Below are 21,114 nucleotides of genomic sequence, written 5' to 3' on the forward strand. Positions count from 1 at the left end.
TCTGAAAATTCTGGCTCAAGCTTAGTAAATGAAAACCCTCCTATTATTTCAGTTATTGTTTGTTAACAGTCCTTTTAAAATTAACTTACTTCCAAACAGAGAGCGAGAGACATTTCCCTGCGTGATATCGTTCCACTTGCACAAGGTCACCCCAGCGCTCTCGAATCAGCATTAGTGTTTGTGAATGCAAGACTTCCAACTGAAGTGCTAAGCAGAAGGAGTCTAACGAATGGAGTTAAGAAAACATAAGACCTCCAAAGAGTCTGTACACTACGTAAATCCATTTGTCACAAAAGTCAGACAAGATGCTGTCTGAAAACACACTAATATACTAATCTAGAGATAAAGACACATGAACAGCATCAAATATTTCTCAAAGGTTTTTTGTTTTTTTTTTTTTGTTTTTTTTTTTTAAAACTCTTGTCTAGGGCAGAGTGTTAGACAGTAGTGTCACAATGGCTTTGTTTTACAGATTTTAACTCTGATCATCTTTTAGGGAAAAGAGGATTACTGACAAAGAAATTCAATTCACCCTATAGTTAACACTAACCCCATCTTCCATGGTCATCCTAAAATAACATGATTCTATTTGTTTCTGCAGAAACTGTTTAACTGAAAACTGTTTCACATTGTCAAGCAATTTGCCCTTTGCACACAGAAAGTCGCTGCACTACTTCCTGCACACGCTATGTCCCATTTTATTATTCACACAGGTGTAATACAGTTAACACACCATCATCACCTTACTGCAGTTCTTGGCAGTAAGAATTGTCAGCTCCCATACCTTCCAAGTCAACACTGTAGTCTTATCTCTGAAATTAGCACATGCAGCCAGCTGCTGCTGCACTGACTTACCACACAACCTGCTGTCTTGAGTACCTCACCTTTACCTTTGATGATTAATTGTGTAAAATCAAATTTTACATGCTGGCATGCGAGAATAACTGTTTCCAAGGCCATCGTTTTTACTCCACGTCCAGACATTTTCCTCTAGCTTAACAGGGAAACCCATTTTTCTTCACCTCCAGCTGCCTGGAAGAGCAAGGCTACATTACACAGCTTATTCAGAAGCAACTTTCAGAAGGATACGCAGACAGCTGTACATGTCCTGAAGTGGCTTTTCATCAGCAAACAGCCGTGACTGGACCAACTGATGGATGAAGTTGATCTGCATGCTGTGAACCAAGGCTCGACCATCTTACATGAATTAAAAATAATTCACATTAGACATCAGGAAAATAGGTATTTAAAATGATTAAATAAAACAATAAATTAAAAAGAAAAAAGATACAACTGTATTGAGCAATTTCCATATCAGAATTTCTAACAAAATAACAAAAACCTTGGTTTACTCTGGAAATGTCAGTCAGTCTACTACACTGTCACAGTCTACCATTGTTAAGGTATCAAATGCATATAGTGCAAGGTGAAAACAGAAGAAGTACATACAGCTTCATTATCTTAAGTTGTGATATGCAAAAGACCCTGTATAAACAAGACCTATATAGCATCAGAGATGAACATCATGTTAAAAGAAAGTGTAAAGGTTTGATTTTTTTTACCACCAGTTTCCTTGTCTTCAACCAAAATTTCCAGTTTGAGAAGGCGCCAGGGGATGTCAGGGTCATCACCCATCACTGTCAAGGTGGCCTCAAACTCACCCTCAACTCGGAACTTCACACGGCCATTGGCTAAGGAAGAAAAAAAAAAAAAAAAAAAAAAAAGTTTTATTTCACTCAGTCTCCTAAGATGCCTCAAAATATCAGTGTGGTAGCTCCTGGCACTGACAATGGATTACTTCCCTACAGCTTCTGCTCTGTTGTGTGTATTTCTGTGCAACTCACAGTTGCTTCTGCAACAGAACCAGTGTCAGTAAGCAGCATGGACAGACATCCCTGTCCCAAACTGTCCTGAACAGAGTACTTTAGTCAAGATAATTTGTTAACACTTGTGCTACTATAATACAGAGTAACACTGAGCTGACTACCCACCTGACAAGTTACACAAACAAAACGCCTAGCTTAATTTTTCCAATTCTTTGCTATGTGAACAATGAATACTTTAAGCAATATTCAAAAGAGGTTCAGAACACGATCCCAGCCCAGGCTGAAATCTAGTCCTGGAAACACATCTCACTGCAAACCATTTATTTAACATTAAAATATTAGAACTCCGTTTTCACATGAGGAAGATAATCTTTTGCATAATTCATATATATGCACACAAGAAAAGATTATGTACACTATTTATCTGATTGACATATATATTCTCACACCTTTGTGAACATTGCTATCAGTTTCAAGAACCGGGAGCAAAGACTGTCAAAACTATGTAAGCAAGGTCATAAAGAGAATGAGTGGCAGAGCAAACAATTTAGTACAAGTCCTTACTATAGACTGCGGGTCAACTTTCTTCTCAATCACTTAACAAAATATGCCATATACCGTTACAATTCTAGACATATAGAAATATTCCTACAGAAATTTTAATGACATTAACTCACAAAGTTTCATCTTCAAAAGCATCCCACACATGCTCTTAAAACAAACCAAACCCCAAACCAGAAATTAAGTCATTGAAATGTTTAGTTAACTGAAAAATCTGAAGAGCTCAGACATATATCCATTTATACTTCCATTAGATAAAAATGGCTCTAATAATGATATTGCAAGCATTCACATAGGGACCAATGAAAATTAAGATTTTTCAGAAACATCTTTGATCTAGGTCTGCAGGGTATGGTTTACAGATGGCTAACCTTGTCTTAGTTAAAAGCATGACCTAGATCCATTCCAGTCCTATTCTGTGCGATTCTGCAATAACCTAGTCCAGTTTATAGCCATCCTTCCCGTAACAAAGGTAGTCTTAATGTCTACCACTACTTGGGCTAAATGAAAACAGAGATCTGAAAACACATTAAGAGATCTGGCACCGCAGTGAGCCACAGAACAAACGGCATGCATAACTATGAACAGATTCTATGCATAAAGATGAATATCAAAACAGATTATAAAAGCAACATTAGAGTGACTTGTTTAAGCTAAAGTTCAAAGAGTTCCTATAGAAAGACCTAACAGTTTAATTAAATTACATTTTAAAATTAACTTAAGGTAAAGCAGTTACATTGTTAGGCCTAAGACTCTTTCATAACACATTTGCTGAAAGAGCAAGACAATGTCTACAACCTTTTGCCACTACCTGCACAGGATTTCTTCTTGAAAGTAAGTAATATTTCAGCAATATTATCGGTGCTTTCATTTTTCAAAAGGGGAAAGACATATTTTGATGTCATACAGAGACAGGATCCCAGTCTTAACAGATTGAGCATGCCTAGAAGTCTCACTTAAGCTATCTTTTAGCTTGGCTTTAACACCAAAGCAACAGTTTTAAATCAGCCTGCAATAACGTATTCTTCAAAAAGTAATTCCAGTTCTTACCAACTGTAAGATTTGCCAGCTGTGGAGGGAGATCTGTAGTCACTAGTCGATGTCGAAGAATCTGGTTTAGCTGATGAAGTGTGGTTTGCTTCTCACTCTTTGTTATTGGGTCAGGAGGGATTATTTTATCCTGTTAAAATAAACATGAACAAGTCTACATATCTTAAACATGTATAATACATTGACAGTAGGAACAGTGAAAATTAACCAGACTAGAAGTCTGAAAATATAAATACTAAAGGCCATTACACACAAATGAAGTTTTGTATCTTACATTCAGATTTGTTTTCTAGTCGATTACATTTTACCTGAGACTGACCACTGAATAAAATTGCTAAACTTGGAACATTTAAATAAATTCAGTGCCTTACGTCAGGCTAAACTTGTTTTTAAATACGAAGATTTGAAAGCCAATCCTTATCTGCAGCTGTAGATCTAAGTCACAGGTACTACTGTTTATATTACGTCACAAAATCCTGTTATTCTGCATTTTATCAGCAAGAAAAGGCAGCAGCATTAAAGAGAGCTGTAAGTATTTCAGTACATTTCCAAATAGAGGGAAAACCTCTAAGAACAAGAGATGTCAGTACCTCCTTTTCACACTTCATTTTTCTAGGATGGTGGCTTACCATGTGCAAATACTTAAAGAACCAGAGAAGAAGAGTTGTTACCATACTCATCCTAGATGCAGGATGCATTTAAATGGAGTGAATGTTTTACTGGGAAAGCATAACTTGTCCAAATAGGAAGGGCTCTGCATGAGAAACCGATACTACAGAGACTTGGCAGTAGGCCTGTATTAAACTACAGTTCCATTTGCACGTAGATAATCAGGTTCATTAACATGCATTTGATACTGTACTGGGGATTCCCACCCCCCCTGCCGCAGACATATGGTAGCATTATTTACCCTAATGCAGGTAGGCAGGCGCGGGTATGATCCAGTTGTCAGAACATCAATAGCATATGGGATAGCAAAACTAGGTAGACGAGCGTGAACCAAAGCATCTCTAGCTAGCGATGCCAGACGATCAGCAGTGTCCACAAACAGAATGGCCTGCTGATCCAAAAAACTTGATATCATCTGTAGAGGACAAGGAGGAAGGGAGGGGAAAAAAAAAGAAAAAAGATACGTGTCCAAAAAATGCACAAATCAATGCCCCTTTATATTTAGTTCATCTAGTACACATGACTGAGATGATTTTATCTGTCACTTCCAATTCAAGTAATCACATCTATAGAACAAAGAAAGAATGAATATTCTGGCCATTTCTTACATTCGTATGCAAGGATGCTTTAAATCTGCATGCCATTTCTGATGCTGTGGAGGATCTGTAAAGCCTCACAGCTCTTTATCTGATGATTGCTACTGGAATGCAACCATACTTGTTTGTAATCACTCAGGGCTTGTTTTTTGCAACATTCTGGACTTTATTCTTATTTAACCAAGAGCAGGATGAAAGTGATAATAAGAACTAACACACTGAGATCACCATCTTCCCTGTTCTGTCACCTAACCCCAAAGCAGTCCTGAAACTCTGTGCAGACAACCCTTTCACTTTTTGCCACTGATGAGTTTTTGGGGACATGAACTGTTAAAAGACAAGATTATACAATTTCTAAACAGGAAGAAATTGGTTATAATTTAATATTCATTTGCCTATGAAATAGTTTGGTTTTTTTTTTAACTTCTATAGTAAGGAGAAGTTAGGGTCTACCAAAATCCCACATCACTTAGAGATTATTTCATACCAAACTCTATTGCTAACTTACCGCACATTTTTCCACTTTTCCAGCATTATTAGCCCATTTGACTAAGGCTAACAAACGAACAAACAGTTGACGAGTGCGACTTGCAAACTGCACTATTTCTATTTTTCTGGAAAAAAAACAAATGTACATTAAGCCAATGCTCAGATATATAATAAAGCTGCAATTTAACTCTGTGCCAATAAAAAAAAGCTGTGAAGATAACTTCTAATGCTATTAATGAAAGCATCACTAATATATGGATTGTTTGATTAGAACATGGAAAAAAAAAAAAATAGCTCACTGTTCTGAATACCTAAATGCTAACTACATACGTAGATTCTAACCAATCAAGACTGTCTGGGGAAACAAAAAAAGCATACTCACATGAATTAATTACTGATTTTAAGAGAAACAATTCCATAGCCAACTCAACTGAATTATTTTTATACCTTTTAGAGGATTTCCCCAGGGCTTATAATTAAGTTTAAAGTAGACAAGACAATATACCTAAGGGTTACAGGACCTGGCAGTAACATTACACCGACATTCACTAAAAAAAAAAAAACCACAAAAAAACCCAAAAACAAACCACCAAACAAAAAACCCCCACAAAACCAGATACTAAATAAAATATCACTCTAGTAATTTTAAGATGTCTTTACATGGTATGTTACAATATGCTAGCATTTTGCCAGGAAATGGGGTGGTGGTGGGGAAGACCACACACCCCCCCTTTTACTTTCCTCTCCATTACTGCCTTGCAAAGAAATTAGGATAAGGAGAAATTACTGATAGTCAATATTCCTCCCACTGTGCTTTGTATGAGATACTCAAAATGAGGCAGTGTATGTTTGCATGTCTTAAGAGTCATTTTTCATAAAAGAGAACGTACTAGGGCACACCCAGATTTTCCCCGTTTATTACAGATCTACATTGTAGATGCATTAGACAAGACACGCAGATGTACAACATAGATCTGTAATACCATACACCCTGAAATACCATTTAATCTACTGTTTATAGAGGTTTTCCTCCCTTTCTACATGTTCGATTCACTAATTTCATCATGGTTTTCTAATTACTTTGAAAAAAACCCCAAATCCAAGATGTTTTCCTGATATGGTTTTCTAAAGCAACAAAAGCATTTGGACAAAATGAACATTAATCAGTGCAACAGATATTGGCCTCTACCGAACAGAAGTTGCACTTCCTTCTGATCCTAATCTGTAAAACACATACTCATAATATAGATAGAGCCTGTTTCTGCTGAAAGTGTTGGTGTAATGAGGTTAACTCTTTTGTGCAATACATAAAGCATAATCTGCTTGTAGCAGATGAACATTTAGGCCAGAAGCACAACTAATACCATCTGGTCGGGTTTCTTGCATTACATACTACAAACCTCATCCAAGAACTTGGGCATTCAGCCAATAACTTCTCTGCGTTCTAGAGCATATGTTTTAGAATGGCATTCAGCCTGATATTAAGATTTCAAGTGGTGGACAAACCGCTATATGTACATACTGCTCTAATAGTAACTACACTATGAAAACAAGATGTTGAGAATTTGGAAAGATTCAGAAAAACTTCATGGGATTTGAAAGATGTCTACAGTGAGACTTTAGAAAGCCAGTAATCTCTCAGACAAACTTCATACAAAAGTTGCTAAAATCTAGTAGTTACAACAATCAAACTTCTGTGGTGAAAACAGGACAATAGCAAGAAAAATTCAAACTGATGTTCTGTGACCAGAAATCACAGGTAGACAAATCCCTCCCCCACCCCCCCCCAAAAACAGGAAAAAGCACAGCAATTTAATAATGATAATTATTGATAAAACTAGACACACTATTCCACTAACTGTCCCATTAATACCACATGTATGAAGTTACAGAAGACTTGTTACTTCTACTTGACAGAATCCTGCTTCCAGAACCATCATCCCTGAATAACAACTGCGTTGGGAATTCAGATCCACCTACTTCTCTACTAAGAACCCGAAGTCTTTCAATTTTGCTGTGTTCCTTTGTCCCTCATTATATATACAGGACCTTATGCTGGGCTGCACAAAAAATTTTGTTCAAGGAAGGTGAAACTTAAGGAAAAAGTACATTTACAAGGCCTATAAAAGCAAAGCAAAGCACATTAAAAAGCTTTCTAGTGGCCACGGTACTCAGTTCATTCTTTACCTTCTGATCTCAGAGGTTTCAGATCCTTCAGACTAGCGGCTGAGTCTGGGGGAGTGAAGCATTAGCTACAGTAGAAGAATATCAAGTTAAGGTCCACTTAAGCAAGCTTGACATACAAGAGTCCATTGGAGTAGATGGGATGCATCCAAGGGTGCTGAGGGAGCTGACCTATGCCGCTGTAAAGTTGCTCTCTATCATTTTCAAAAGGCCATAGTGATCAAAGGTCTTGATGACTGCAAAAAGGCAAACATCATGCCCTTCGTCAAGAAGGTCAAGAAGGATCTAGGGACCTATAGGCCAACTGGCCTAAGTTCAATTAAGAAGAAAATTCATAGAACAAATCTTTCCAGAAGCTATGACCAGATAAATAATGAACATGAAAGCAGCCTGGGAACAGCCAGCACAGATTTGCCAAGGGCAAACCATCCCTGATCAATGCAATTGCCTGTGACCAAGGGGAGAACAGAAGATCCATTTAAATTGACTTTCACACAGCTTTTGACAAGATCTCCCATAGCATCCTTGAAGCCAAGCTGGTGAGATATGGCATGGGTGGAGTGGACCACGAGGTAGATGAAAAACTGGCTGCACTACCAGGAATAAAAGGCTGTGATTGGCTATCAGCTGGATTTCTTTAATGCTGGTTACTAGTGGTGTTCCTTAAGGGTCAATACTTGGGCCTATTCAATTTATCACCTGCATCAACAACCTGCATGATGTGAAGGAACGCACTCTTTGGAAGTTTGCAGGAGGGAGCAGGAGGAGAACTGGTGGGAGCAAACAGAGGGACCTCAGCTGGCTGGAGGAACTGTGTGACAGGAACCTCATGAAGTTCAGCAAAACCACAGGCAAAGTCCTGCATCTGGAATCAAACCATCTCATCTAACAGCACAGGCTGGGTACTAAGCAGCAGCTGGGCAGCAGCTCTGCAGAAGTGGACCTGGGCCTCCTGATGGACAGGTGAGCAGGCATCAGCAACATGCCCATGCAACAACGACAGGCTGTATTAGCACTGGTGCAGCCTAGGTCAAGGAAGGGGATTATTCACCTTGAGTCAGCACTTGTGAGACTGCATCTGAAGCACTATGTCCAGTTTTATACTCCCTAGCCAAGAAAGATACTGCTGTACAGAAGCGGGTCAGGGGCTGGAACACATGACAGACAAGGAGGGGCTGAGGAAGCTGTGTTTGTTTATGCTTAAGAAGAGAAGGTTATGGTGAGATCCTACTGTAGTCTTCAAATATCTAAAGGGGTGTTATAGAGAAGATGGAACCAGACTCTTCTCAAAAGTGCAAAAGGCTGAGGGATAACAGCCACCAACTAAAACAGTGAAAAAAGTAGTTAAACATTACAAGAACAAAGAAAGAAACACACAGAGAGGCGGATGAAGTAAGTTGCCCAGAAAGGTTCCAGGATTTTCATCCTTGAAGATATTTAAAACTCAACTGGATATGACCCTGAGCAACTTGAACCAACTTTGAAACTGTCTTTTACTTCAAGCAGAGGGTTGGACTAGCTATCTCCAAAGTACCATTCCAACCAAAACTATTATCTGTGTCTATGAAAGGAGTGAAATAACAGTGATTTTGTCGTTAGAAAAGAATGAAACTCAATGTTTCACAAAAATTAGGTATGTAATTGCACTGTTGTTGAAGTCACAAATAACACATTCTTACAACAGTTCTGAATGCTTTTTTTTTTTTAATCTTGTGTGATAGAGCGTTTGCTGCGAGTTTGAAAAGTAACAGTCTTGTTCACAAACTACTGCAAAACCAGTAGGAAAACTGCCTGGTTTTAGGAAAACAGTATGTTTATGTAGTTCTTGGAAGTATTTTAACAATAATTCTCTTTTAAATATTTCTCAGCAGGAACTGTTCATTCAGTAATGCAGGTTTAAGGTTTTACTTTCCATTTCCCCATAACAGAAGACAGGGCCTTGCAAAGTCATTATAATCCAAGTTCCAGTTAAATCTTATATGGCCATTACTGTATTTAGATAAAAGTTTCCCACATGTTACAGTTTATTAGAGGATAAAAAGGAAAAGATAAAAGAATACTGAGCAAAAAAAGGTCTCCGTTATAAAGAAGCAAGCCCCTGGATTTCCCCCAGAACTCATCACTATTAATTTTACACCACAGTACTAATGTTTTTTTAATCCAACCACTTCTTTCTTGTTGCAAGAGTGATTTATTGCTATCATTGATAAATAATAAATGACCCTTTACAAAGAAAAGCCATATTATACTACAATGCATAATTTTCTATCAGTTTTTCTTATCACAGCATCTTTTAGCTAGGCACTATGGTAACGATCTTAGATTTTATGTGAACTTTATTAGAGGATAATACCATCACATCTTCACCAAAGCATGTATGCCATGTCAGCAGGCTAGCTTCAAGAAACAGAGTTTGAAGCCCAACTACTGCTGCCATTACCGCTCTCAAAGTTAGGAAAAACAGAATAACCTGGATAATTAAACTACCTTCCTTAGAGATTTCCTCCAAGAGCTAGAAAGCCACTTCATCAAGAAGAGTTGTAAGTCAAAACTAACAAAGATGTGAACATTTAATTTCGAGACAATTTCAATTGCAGGACATTCTTTGTCACCGTTGAAGGCTGTCTTATTTTCTTTTATCTGTAATCCATTAGGACTTAAGATGTTGCTCCAGACCTGTGTGCTGCACAAAGTAGATTCCAGCTTTACCAAGAAATGCTAAACATCTAGATGGGAGAAGCCCCCCCCCCCCCCAGTATGAGGGAGCTCTGGACCTAAGTTGAATGTAATTTCCTCAGCAAATAGAGTGATAATTAAAAAGAAACAAACACAACTCAGATTGTTTCTCTTCATAAAATATTGTGCATAAGGAAATGGAGCACAAGGAATCATCCCAGGTTATGATTCCCTGAAAATGGGATTAATTCCACAACATGTTCTGAGAGTTTTGGAAGATTTGAGATAACTGAATTAATGATCATCCTGGTACACAGAAATCTTTGTTAACATTCTTAGGAATATCATAGCTGCTACATGTCTCCAAAGAAAATTAGGTCAATTAGCATGTCAACACAAATAACAAAGGAAATAATTTCCTGACAACTTCCATAAAATTTATTCAAAGAAACAAAAAAGTAAATCAAGTTCTTTCATCTTGGGGAGTGGGATGGGGGGGGGGGGGAAGGCCTATTCTGGTCTCTTACATTTGTTTTCTAATAATCTTCACATTTCAAAAACACATAGGACAGAAGCAGAAAACAGTGCTCATGATAAGAAAGATCAGGTAACATGGAAAAAAGCAGAAAAGAGGTTTTTACCTTGTTTTAATTGTTGAACTGCTTCTTCTGAACAAAAAGTTTCTTTATCACACTAACTAGTATCTATTTAGGTTCTCCAGTTCCCTTTCACATCAGCTTTACTGTCACTTCATTGCTTCAAGATTCATGAAGAGAAAAATGCCCTTAACAGAGTTCACCTACTATAACAGCAACATTATGTTACTGAACACTGCAACAACAAAAAAAGCCCAAACAACAACAAAACCAAAACCCAACAAAAACTAATATTGCCACTGATGCTGAGAAAAATCTTGAAACTATGTAGTGACAGCAAGAGAGACAAGGCTTATTTTCTTGCATAAAATCTAAAATTAGGAGAAAAATATTTTATTTAAACAGTTCTATATTAAACTTAACATCCTAAATAAAGTTTATGTTTTAACATGCATTACAGACTGTCTTATTGTAACTCACCTTTCCATATCAGTCTTTCTTGGTAATCTATATTAAAAAGGAGAAGGAAAAAAAAAAAAAAAAAAAAAAGCAGTGTATTATATATTGTTCTATTACATTTCAGACTACTTGAAATTGTTAGTAACCTTCAACTAAGTACAAGAAAAACTTCTATGTACCTATAAAGAGCATTTCAAAATTTCCACAACTGTAAATATTTCCTAAATACAATGAAATTACATGTTTGATAAAGCAGCCTAGTTAAGGAGGGGAAAAACCCAATAAAATCAGGTGTATAATAGCACCACAGGGCACCTGCCACTACTCTGTACCAGGTAAGCTGGAACTGGTCAAATTAATTGAAAAGCTTGATGAAGGGTGTTGAAATCCCAAGACTTCTGCTAATCTAGTGAGCCACACAGCATCACTGCCTGTGCTTTGTAATTGATGACTCTCACTAATCATCCATTACTAGAGTTAATTAATTCATAGTAGCAATCCTAGAACATCTGCAGCAGGTGTTAAAATTGGCTGTTTCCTGACTTGCCTGAAATGAGTTTCTCTTCCTTTTTTAATCAATCTAAAAGTGGAGAAATGCCACACTCCAGAACTTTATCAACAACCTGTGTTACAAATACTACCGCAGAGAAGGGACTGTATTTCTGTAATGTTCTAGAGGTATCACAGGCATCTCATTGAAAAAGTTGGGTTTTTTATTCTGGGACTAGGTTGGTGTTAGTAAAAGAATGAGAAATCATTTTTTTGGAGGGAAAGAGGATAATACTTTCCAGCTGGGCTTTCTACTAGCCAAATCCATACTTTATGGGGAAATACAGTGGAAAAATCTAGCTCACTCTGCTTTTGGAGGGGACATCACATAGCTTATAAACTACTTACTGAATCAAAGTGCCTAAAACATTCCCCATGTGTTGTTCACACCACTCATTTTGTTTTGTACTTTAATGATGTACTTAAGTCAAAAGGACCTGTTCTACACCTTAAAACAAGAATAAAAGACATCACAGGCACATGCTCCTACAAGAACGCATACAGTATCAATTGCTGTCTACACATACCATAAACATACAGGAAAGACTTCTTGACTGACATTTTAGAAGTTCTTCCAAAGCAAACTAAAGTTCTAAAACTTCTCATCCTTCCCAGAGTTTGAACACTCTTAACCCCAAGTCAAGCAAAACTCTGTTTGCATACTTACCAGATATGGTACTTTACAAGAACTATACCTATTTTTTTCCATTTGTTCTGTATGTCACTTCTTAAAACATACAGGTTCCCCACAAGAACCTCTAAGGTTAAACAAACTAAAAGGGAAACAGGTTTATTCAGAGCCCAAATGCTTTCATTGAAGTTTTTCTTGGCCCAAAAACATTCCTTTGTTTTGCCACTTCAAACACAACAACATCAGCACAGCACATCGTAAAGCAAATGTAAATAACTTATTTTCTTTCTCCAAAATAATCAAATGGTATTTGAAAAAGCAGACAGGTAACTCAAGGAGTTTCAGCATCCGAAAACATCTTAGTTTCGCATGTTTCAGTTTCGTGTATTTTGTTATCAGCACAGCCGCTACAGTTGGGTTTTTGACAGTAACTTGGGGGCAAACGTAAGCATTTACCCACACAATCTGCATTCAGCTGCTCTGCACTCCTCACCATCATTTTCTCTCTTTATGACAGATCACTCGGCAGCTTTCGCTAGGCCCCTGAACACACCCCGATGCAGAGACAAACCTGCACGAAGAGGGCATTTCCCCGGGGTGGGAGAAGGGGAAGAAGCAACCACCTCTCCCCACTCCAGCCCGGCCGGGGTCCGGGACAGACCCCCGGCGAGGCCGCCTCGTCCTCCCGGATGCTGGGAGGCGGCACTGCTAGCCCTGGCAGCGGGCCGAGGGGGAACGTGGGGCACTCACAGGTCGGCCAGCACGGTCAGCTCGGCGTAGGTCCGGTGCAGGAGGAAGTCGATGAGGGTGCTGAGCCGGTAGCCGGGGCTGGCGGCGGCTGTCACGGCCCCGGGGGCCGGCGGGGCCGGGGCTGACGCGGGGCCCCCGCCGGCCGGCACCAGCTGGTTGCTCTCCAGCTGCACCGGCGCCATGGCGGCGGCAGCAGCAGCGCCTCAACCCCGGGCAGGAACCGCTCGGCAGCCCGGGGCGGCCGGCGCTCCCGGCGGCACCGGCACCCACCCCGACTCGCCCCGCACGGAGAGAGCGGGGAGGCCGCGGGCGGGCGCGGGCCCCGGCGCGGGGGCGAGCGGGCGACGGCACCGAGGGGGGCTCGGCAGCGCTCAGAGCCCGCTTGGCGCAGGGGCCGCCGCCATGTTGGGGGCACGGAACCGGAAGCGAACAGCTGTGGCGGACCGGAAAGAGAACCTTTCCGGGAAAACCGAACTCGGGGGGAGCGGGCGGGGCCGGCAGGTGGCGGCGGCGGCGGCGGGGGGCGCGCGCCGGCTGCGGAGCCGTTAGGGCGGGGCGTCGCCGCCGCCGCCTGAGGGCCAGCGCGCGGGGCCGGGCGGCGGGCGGGCCGGCACGGCACGGCACGGCACGGCACGGCTCGGCTCGGCACACCTCTCCGGAGGCCCCGGGCGAGGTGGGAAGAAGGTGGCCTGCGGCTGGGAGGCCGGCGTTGCGCGTCCTGCGCCGGTCTGGTGCCGGGGAGGCCGGAGGGGCCGAGCCTGGCCGCCTCGTCGTGGGGCAGGGCGAGGCGGGGGAGGCGCGGCCGGGCGGGGAAATGGCGCCGCGCTGGGGAACGAGCGTGTCGGGGGAAGGGCTGGAGCCGGCTGCCTTCCCCGATGGGCTTCCCGGCAGCGCCGCGGTTGGAACATCTGTAAGAGAACGGGGAGAAAAACGAGGATGGCCCTCCCGTTGTATCTGCCCGCGTTAACGAAATACGCGGTGAAGGAGAAGCAGATTACAGACTTAGCGTCTCAGAGAGCCTTTGATGCGGTTCTTCAGGCTGTCAAGGAAGCACCGGTCTGTGCTAGGCGCTGGGCTGGCTAATCCCTTTCTAATGACTTGGGAAATGTGAAGCATTTGTGAAGGGTGCAAAGCGATGCCAGGTAATCGACGCTAGAAGTAGCTAGCTATACATCCTCCTTTAAAGCTCGGAGCAATGAGCAGCAGTGGTCGGTGGGATCTGGTGATACACACAAAACTGTGAGAACTTTTGCATATTTCCATCTTCCAGATTAACTGACACTTCTGAAGGGAGAGGGAAGGTCTGTAAAGAATTGAAGATGGTTTTTTTTATGCACTGGTTACCAAAGTGGATTTTGTAATGAAAGGAACAGTATAAATCCTGAGTGTTTTGTATGGTGATTCACTCAAGTGTTAAATCATAAACTCTTGCCTTAATGTTTACAAAGAAATCGACAAAATAGGCACGTTGTAGGCAATAAATATCCAAACCTGTCAAAGTTTAATAAAAAAGGTCCTACTTAGTCCTACTTGTTTTGTATTAAATGTAGACTTTTAAAAAACTCTTCTCTTACTCATCTTTTCCCAAGGGGAAAGTAAACAAGAAAAGGAAACGTTTTCAACATGAGAAATGTGTAATCAACGGTTTAATTAAAAAAAAGGGGGGTGGGGCATCTATGCCAGCAACAAGAATAGTCAGTTGTATTCCTAGGGGAGCAGGTTTCTCGCTCCAGGTTATGAGCTGGTTGCCAGCTGACAAGGAGCAGCTTCGCTGGCAGGCAAGCTCTCTCATAGCCTCTGTGGAGCATAAAACAGAGTACTGAGCAAGATGGACTGTTAACTTCAGGCTGGCACGCAAGTGCCTGCGTTGCTGTGCAGGCTGCCGGCTGATGCCTCAGCTCTAAGGGGAGAAGAGACACCACCACCTGTAGTGGAGTGCTGTGCTTCACCCATCCGGGTGGGAAGGGGCTGGATGGCTACCGCTGTGAGCCCTGCCAGCCTGCAATTTTGCAGGCTGCTTCAGTGGCATAGAGATGAACCTGTGAGCCTTAGAGCAGGGGGTGGGTGCTGATAGTGGTTTGGGAATTTTTTACTCCTAAAATCACTGAAATGTGTTTAGACCTAAGTTTTGCATTTGTTTCTTTTTTTTTTTTTTTTTTAGGTTAATGGAGGGTTTTATCACTAAAGGTGAAGGAAATGTCTACTTTGTGCTGTTTAAAAAATGAATCTATAAAGGATGGAATGACAAATGCTGTCTGGATCATATTTTGCTACAAAAAAGTTACTCATTTAGTGTAAGTTCTTGCCTCCCCATTGCAAAGATGCATTTTTCCAAATGTATGAAAATGATTTTTTTCCTTTATATGCACAAATAAATGCAACGTACCCATTTTATGGCCAACTAGTTGCACTGTTGAAGAAAATACCAACTTACATGCACTGGAATGCAATTAGGCTGTCTATGAGAACTATAACTTAGAAACACAGGCTTTTTTATTGTTCTTTTCCCTTCTTCCCATCTCTTCTCTTCCAATTTAGTCCGTAATAAAATTCCGATTGATTTCAGCAGCACAGGCTCAGACTTTGTTGATGGAAAGGCAGGTAGGAAATTGTCGTGATGCAATTCGACTTTGCCTCTGTTAGATCTGTTCTTGCTTGGAGAAGCTCTGGTCTTCGTGAATTTTTCAGTCTTGGCTGGGGAGGGGGGATATCCTCAGCTCGGCTGCCTTTCTCCACTTCTCTTGGAGAGGGGAGGTTAATCAGAGCTGCGGCAGGGATCACGCTGAGCTCTCCTCTCACATGGCTGCATAGGAAAGAAGCTCTTGATGCTGTTTTCAAAGAAAGGAGGAGCAGCCACAGAGAAATTTCAGAAGGTCAAGGCTTACGCTTGTGCGCGCACAACAATCATGCTACTGGAAGACTTGGCAAGATGAGTTGTTTTAGCAGTAAGCTGGAGATGAGTATTGGGAGTTCAAAAATCAGGTGACTGTAAAAAGAAATATATATGTTTGCTGCTTCTTGTTGCCTTTCTGAGGTTGGCAGCGCTACCACTCTTTGATACAAGCGCTTCTAAGAAGGATGAGCATTGTGTCTAAATTTAAAACCCCAGCTTGCAGGAATTGGAAATAGGTTTCAGAAGTCTATTGGAGTGGCAAAAGCAAAACTATAGGAGGGAGAAAGCTGGGGCAGTGGGGTTGCTGGAAAGAGTAACAGGACTTCTGGGGGACAGAGGGCTCCCTGCACAGTGCTCTCACGTGGACCTGGTGAATTGCACAGTTGTTAGGTAGACTGTAGATCACCCCTGTATAATGTATCATTCTCCCTAAGGGTGACGAACAAAGCTGGATTTTTCAAGCCATAAAAAAGGATGATGAAGCTTCAGTTCTGATCGGGGCTGTTTGTCCCTAAAATCTTACAGATCCTCAATTTCTTAACATTTAAGTGCATGGATGAAAAATGGTATATCTGATTGAGGACTGCCATTGTGGACTGCAGGTCAGGCCTCCAGTCCTTATATAGGCAAATTTGTTGCACGTAGATAATGAAATGTTTTAAATCAATACTTCAAGGTAAATAGCACTCTCTAAATGCAATTGTCCAAATAACAAACCGGACTCCAGCTACAATACAATGGTGCATTTCAGGAGAATAGTCAGGCAGAAGTAATGAATAATGCTGAAACGTAATCCAAATTGTATTCTTTCGTACAGTAGTGCGTATCACTAAATTATATGCCCTGGGAGATTCATTGTGAGTTACAGAATTTTGCAGTTTGCAAGGGTAAAAGGATAACTCAGCATAAAATATAATCTGATTTTATTTGACAGGTGTGGTTTATTTTTCTGTTTATAGTTGCTCAACCATAGTTGATCTGTTTCTATACTGTCTAGTTAGAGGGATTATGATATTTTATAAAAAATTCTGAATCTGCTGTTGAGGACTTTTTAAAAGCAGTGACATTTTAACAATCTTAATTACTGTCGCGCTTTCCTGTTGGCTCTTTGCTAAGACATAGGCAGTGCCCATTTGTGGGGCTGAGAAGGATGGCTGTGTCATGTGGGTTTTTCAGGCTACTTAAATACAGGTTTCTACTGTATTTGCATTTGTGTTCATTCTCTTAATTCAGCAGTTTTCAATCTTCTGCTGTTTAAAGCTGATGACAAATTTTCTAGTAGTAATGGGAAGAGACCAGGCTTGGTAAGTCTCATGCATGCAGTTGGCTCTCGCCTCAGGCTTTCTTGCAGACAGGCAATACCTCGGACACACATGCAGTGTGGCACTGGGACCCCTGTCCAGCTGAGTGACCTGATGTGCGGGGCCTGGCTGGCCCATATATTCAGCTTGATGACCGGCTCTACCTGGCTCATCTCGTCATGGAGAATGGGCAGGGTCTTTGAGCCGCTGGGGAACTGGGGAAGCGCCTGGCAGGAGGATGTGGTAGGCACACAGGGGAATCGGGGTGATGCCCTTGCGGGGGGCTGCCCAGCATTGCAACCCGTCTCCAGACTCAGCCTGGCCAGCTCCTGCTATGTGCATCGTGTCCTCCGCTGTGTGATAGACGTCTGTCAGGTTGCATGAGCAGCACGGCAGTCGCTACATTAGGACTGTACTGCTGTTGTAATGCACTGCTTCGTCTGGCTTAAAAGACATCTGTGCTCAAGAAAGGCTTGGGCATTCCCAGCCCAGGAGTACTGCCAAATTAGTGCAGACGGCACTGAAGAATCAGAACATCAGCTTCGCCTTCCAACATTGTTATTAATATACTTTGTGACTCCAGGCAAGCCATTTCTTCTCCATGCCTCAGCTTCCCCACTTGTGAAATAGCTATAGTAGTGATTGTACCCCTCTGTACAAGGATATTTATCCAAGCATGCAGCCAAATATTTTAAATTGGCTCCTCTTTGTTACCATAACGGGGAGCCTAGAAGCCTAGCTTCAGATAGGGATGTGTTGGTCGATCAAAACCTGTTGATATTTAGCCGAGGAGCTAACAGTGTTACAGAGCTAACGGGAAGGACAGCAGATGACTTTCTATTTCCAGAGAAGTTAAACATTTACTGTTCTTTGGAGCCGTGGGACAAATGTTCAGTGGGAGGGAGGTAGACCGTATCACACTCTACAAGACAGCCTCCTAGCTATCCTGTGTTTGTGTGGTTTAGAGCTTGGTCATTCCATTTCTCTGTCAGTTTTTTTATCAGAGAACTGTTTAATCACACAGGAACCTTCTGGACTTGACATTTAATCATTCTTTTAATAATAAAAAATAATAGCACAGAAATGTAGTGCAAAGATTTCTTGTTAATCACTTGATTTATAAAGTGTTGCGACATTTAGCAATATTATATCCAAATGCCTATATAAATTATGAGTAATAAGAGTTTGATATCTTTCATCCTTTTCAGAAGACATCGGAGAATCAGATATGGTGTGGGAGAGTTCCCACACATAATATCAGTTATTGCAATGCTGCATATTATGAACTTAGAAAGCTTCAACCTTGTATTCAATAAAAGTTAAGGTATGTATTTAAATTCTTACGAGATATCATGCATCACTATACATCAAACACATACCAATAGCCAAAAAATATTTAGACTTTTCCATTGTAGCACTTGCATGAACATAAGACTTCTTCTATGATAAAAGTTATTAGTGATTACGTTATTTGTTGACAATTCAGTACTTACTGACACAAATTGCTGGTTTGTGAATTGTACAGGGCTGTTGTACCTACAGTAGAGCATTCTTTGCAAAAGTGTGTGTGTGTGTGTTAAGAGGAAGGGGGTTTGTAGCTGGTTACTGCGCAAGTGCTCTGCTTTATTTCTTTTTATTAAAAGGGGTACAGAGGCAACCAATTCGAAAAAACAACCTATAAGTTTTGAAGTGATAAGTTATTTCTCTTTTTTGATCTATGTTGTTTATAGGATTAAGTTTGGCAACTATGTTTTGGAATGGTAGAAAACATAGTAACAGATTGAGAGTTTTCTGTCAGTCAGTCACGGTTTGTGAGACAGCATGCCACTGTAAGACAGAGAATCTCTTGTGCAGCATGTAGTAAAGTACACTACAGCTCTAATTATACGTTGTGAACGACTTAAGAAAAGAAACATTCTCCAAGTCATAAAATAGAATCTTTGATTTTATTTGAATTTACAAAGGTCCCCTTTCTTACAGTAACACAAAATGGATTATTTTTCAAATGCTGAACATAACTGTATTAGTCTGAGCTTCTTTTGGGCCTTCTTTACTAATAATGTTGATATCCACTGTAAATTTTAAATTAGTTTATCTCTGTCAGACTGGAACTAAAGCTAGCTACAGGCCTTGCTATCCTCAAGAGAGTGTATTTTCATTATTATTATAATTAAGTTAATTACAGCTCAATTTACTATTTCAACCGTACAAGCTGCATTTTTTTCTGTGGGTAAAAAATGCTTTGTTCACACGTAGTTCTAAAATAGGAGCAAAACAGTAATATCCTTTCTGGATCCCCCATCTTTGAAAAGCTAACAAAGGAGAAAGAACCCCTGATCTAGTGCATGGCAGTGAAGTGATGAATTGCACTGTTCAATCATTGATTTGAACAACTTGACAATATCATCCGTAACCTGAGATTTCTCCCTGTTTAAGACTCCCCGAGTGTTACTCACAGAATTTGAAAAAATACACGTATGCAGGAAAAATACAAAGTGAGCACTTATTTCAACATGAAAGTACTTTTGGCCAAAAGGGTTTATCTGTACAAACACCTAAAGAGATGGAGAGAATATCAGGGAAGTAGATCTGATTAGTCATACCCAGTGGGAGAAGGACTGCAGCTGTGAAGTATTCTGTCCTAAACTTAGAAGTAGACAGCTCGATTGTATTTAACTGCTGCTGGCTAATACATTCAGACAGTGCAAACTCTCACGCTCTTCGAAAGACAAGGGTGGGCACCAGAACATGCTTGATTGCAAACGCTTTGTAGATGGGCAGCTGTGGTCAGATAACATTTAAATGCTGACCCTCACTCTCAGAAGTAAGGACACACAGAATTATGCCTGAGCTGCTATTCTCCACCAGACTTCGGATGTGAAGGGAGTTGTCTTGAGTTTCTGGGCTAAGATGCTATCCAAGAAGTTTCCTTCTTGCACAGCTTCTAGAACAAGCTGATTTTTTTTCAGAAAGGATAAATCAGCATTTTTTGTAGCAGTTAGGAAAAACTTACCTAAACTCCACCTATGTCACAAAGCTCTGAGATGTCAGCTCTGGCAGAAGGGGATGCTAGAATGGGTTTGGCTCCAGGGACTGAAGAGCTGATTACAGGTTTAGCTGCGTGACTGCAAACTTGGTTGACTGTTAGTGAACTCCAGCGACTCCTCACTGTCTCTTAAAATTGAAAGAAAAGTACAGTGAAAAGGCAGAATGTTACATCTGTAGTAATGCAGGAGTAACGGTCCTCTGGTGGATTATAAGATGTTTTGCTTACGGACAAGAGGGGCAGCTTGCTCTCAGATGCCATAGGGGCATGGACACAGGCAGCAATTCGGGCCAGTGCCAGTTTTGAAAGATTAGACAATGTAGATTGAGGGTGGAATCACCTCTGTTCAAGGATCCTAGTTCTCCTGGAAACACGAACTTCTTACACCTAACTAAATACGTCATGTTGTGCCAAAGGGATATGCAGTGCTTTGTGTGGGGTCAGGCAGCACCTGGCTGAGCAGTTGTTTAGAGATTTTTGTGAGGCACAGACCACATCCTGAGATGTGCATATAGCCCACCATTCGTGCAACTTAGATTTTAGCTTAGAAGAAGAAGGTTCCCAGCCCCGCTGATTGCAAAGGTCATTGACAGCCTGGGGCTTGTTGCAGTGCTGTCCGAGTCTGCAAAAGGCTAAAAATTTTTACCTTTCTGTACAGCTTTGGGAGGCAGAAGACACAGTAGAAACTCCGTAAGTCCTAGCAACATTTTGTTAAGTTGAGGTTCAGCCAGGAAAGCTGTAGCTCCTTCTGTCTTTTGTTTGTGTGTTTTTAGGAAATTATCTGATCCCGAAAACGGGCACTTCTTGTGAGAATGTCTTCTCAACAGAAAATACAGCA

General features: G+C 41.0%; 1 protein-coding gene across 5 annotated transcripts in view; it reads right to left on the reverse strand.

Moving 5' to 3' along the window:
- MED14 (mediator complex subunit 14) overlaps positions 1–21,114 on the reverse strand; it is a 52,335-nt gene that overhangs the window by 24,860 nt on the left and 6,361 nt on the right. The window contains exons 1-8 of one of the 5 annotated variants that reach the window (XM_082304184.1): positions 13,037–13,319; positions 11,128–11,154; positions 5,211–5,316; positions 4,348–4,521; positions 3,438–3,567; positions 1,563–1,691; positions 1,090–1,197; positions 90–222 (exon numbers count right to left, since the gene is read on the reverse strand). In XM_082304184.1, coding sequence (XP_082160310.1) covers positions 90–222; positions 1,090–1,197; positions 1,563–1,691; positions 3,438–3,567; positions 4,348–4,521; positions 5,211–5,316; positions 11,128–11,154; positions 13,037–13,218 — 989 coding nt within the window. In that variant the 5' untranslated portion in view covers positions 13,219–13,319. Of the gene's footprint in view, positions 1–89; positions 223–1,089; positions 1,198–1,562; positions 1,692–3,437; positions 3,568–4,347; positions 4,522–5,210; positions 5,317–11,127; positions 11,155–12,857; positions 13,003–13,036; positions 13,320–21,114 lie in introns of those variants that run through there. The other 4 variants (XM_082304183.1, XM_082304186.1, XM_082304185.1 and 1 more) reach the window with 4 other exon arrangements.

This window comes from Platalea leucorodia (assembly GCF_965183815.1).
Source record: "Platalea leucorodia genome assembly, chromosome: 2".
NCBI lineage: Eukaryota > Metazoa > Chordata > Aves > Pelecaniformes > Threskiornithidae > Platalea > Platalea leucorodia.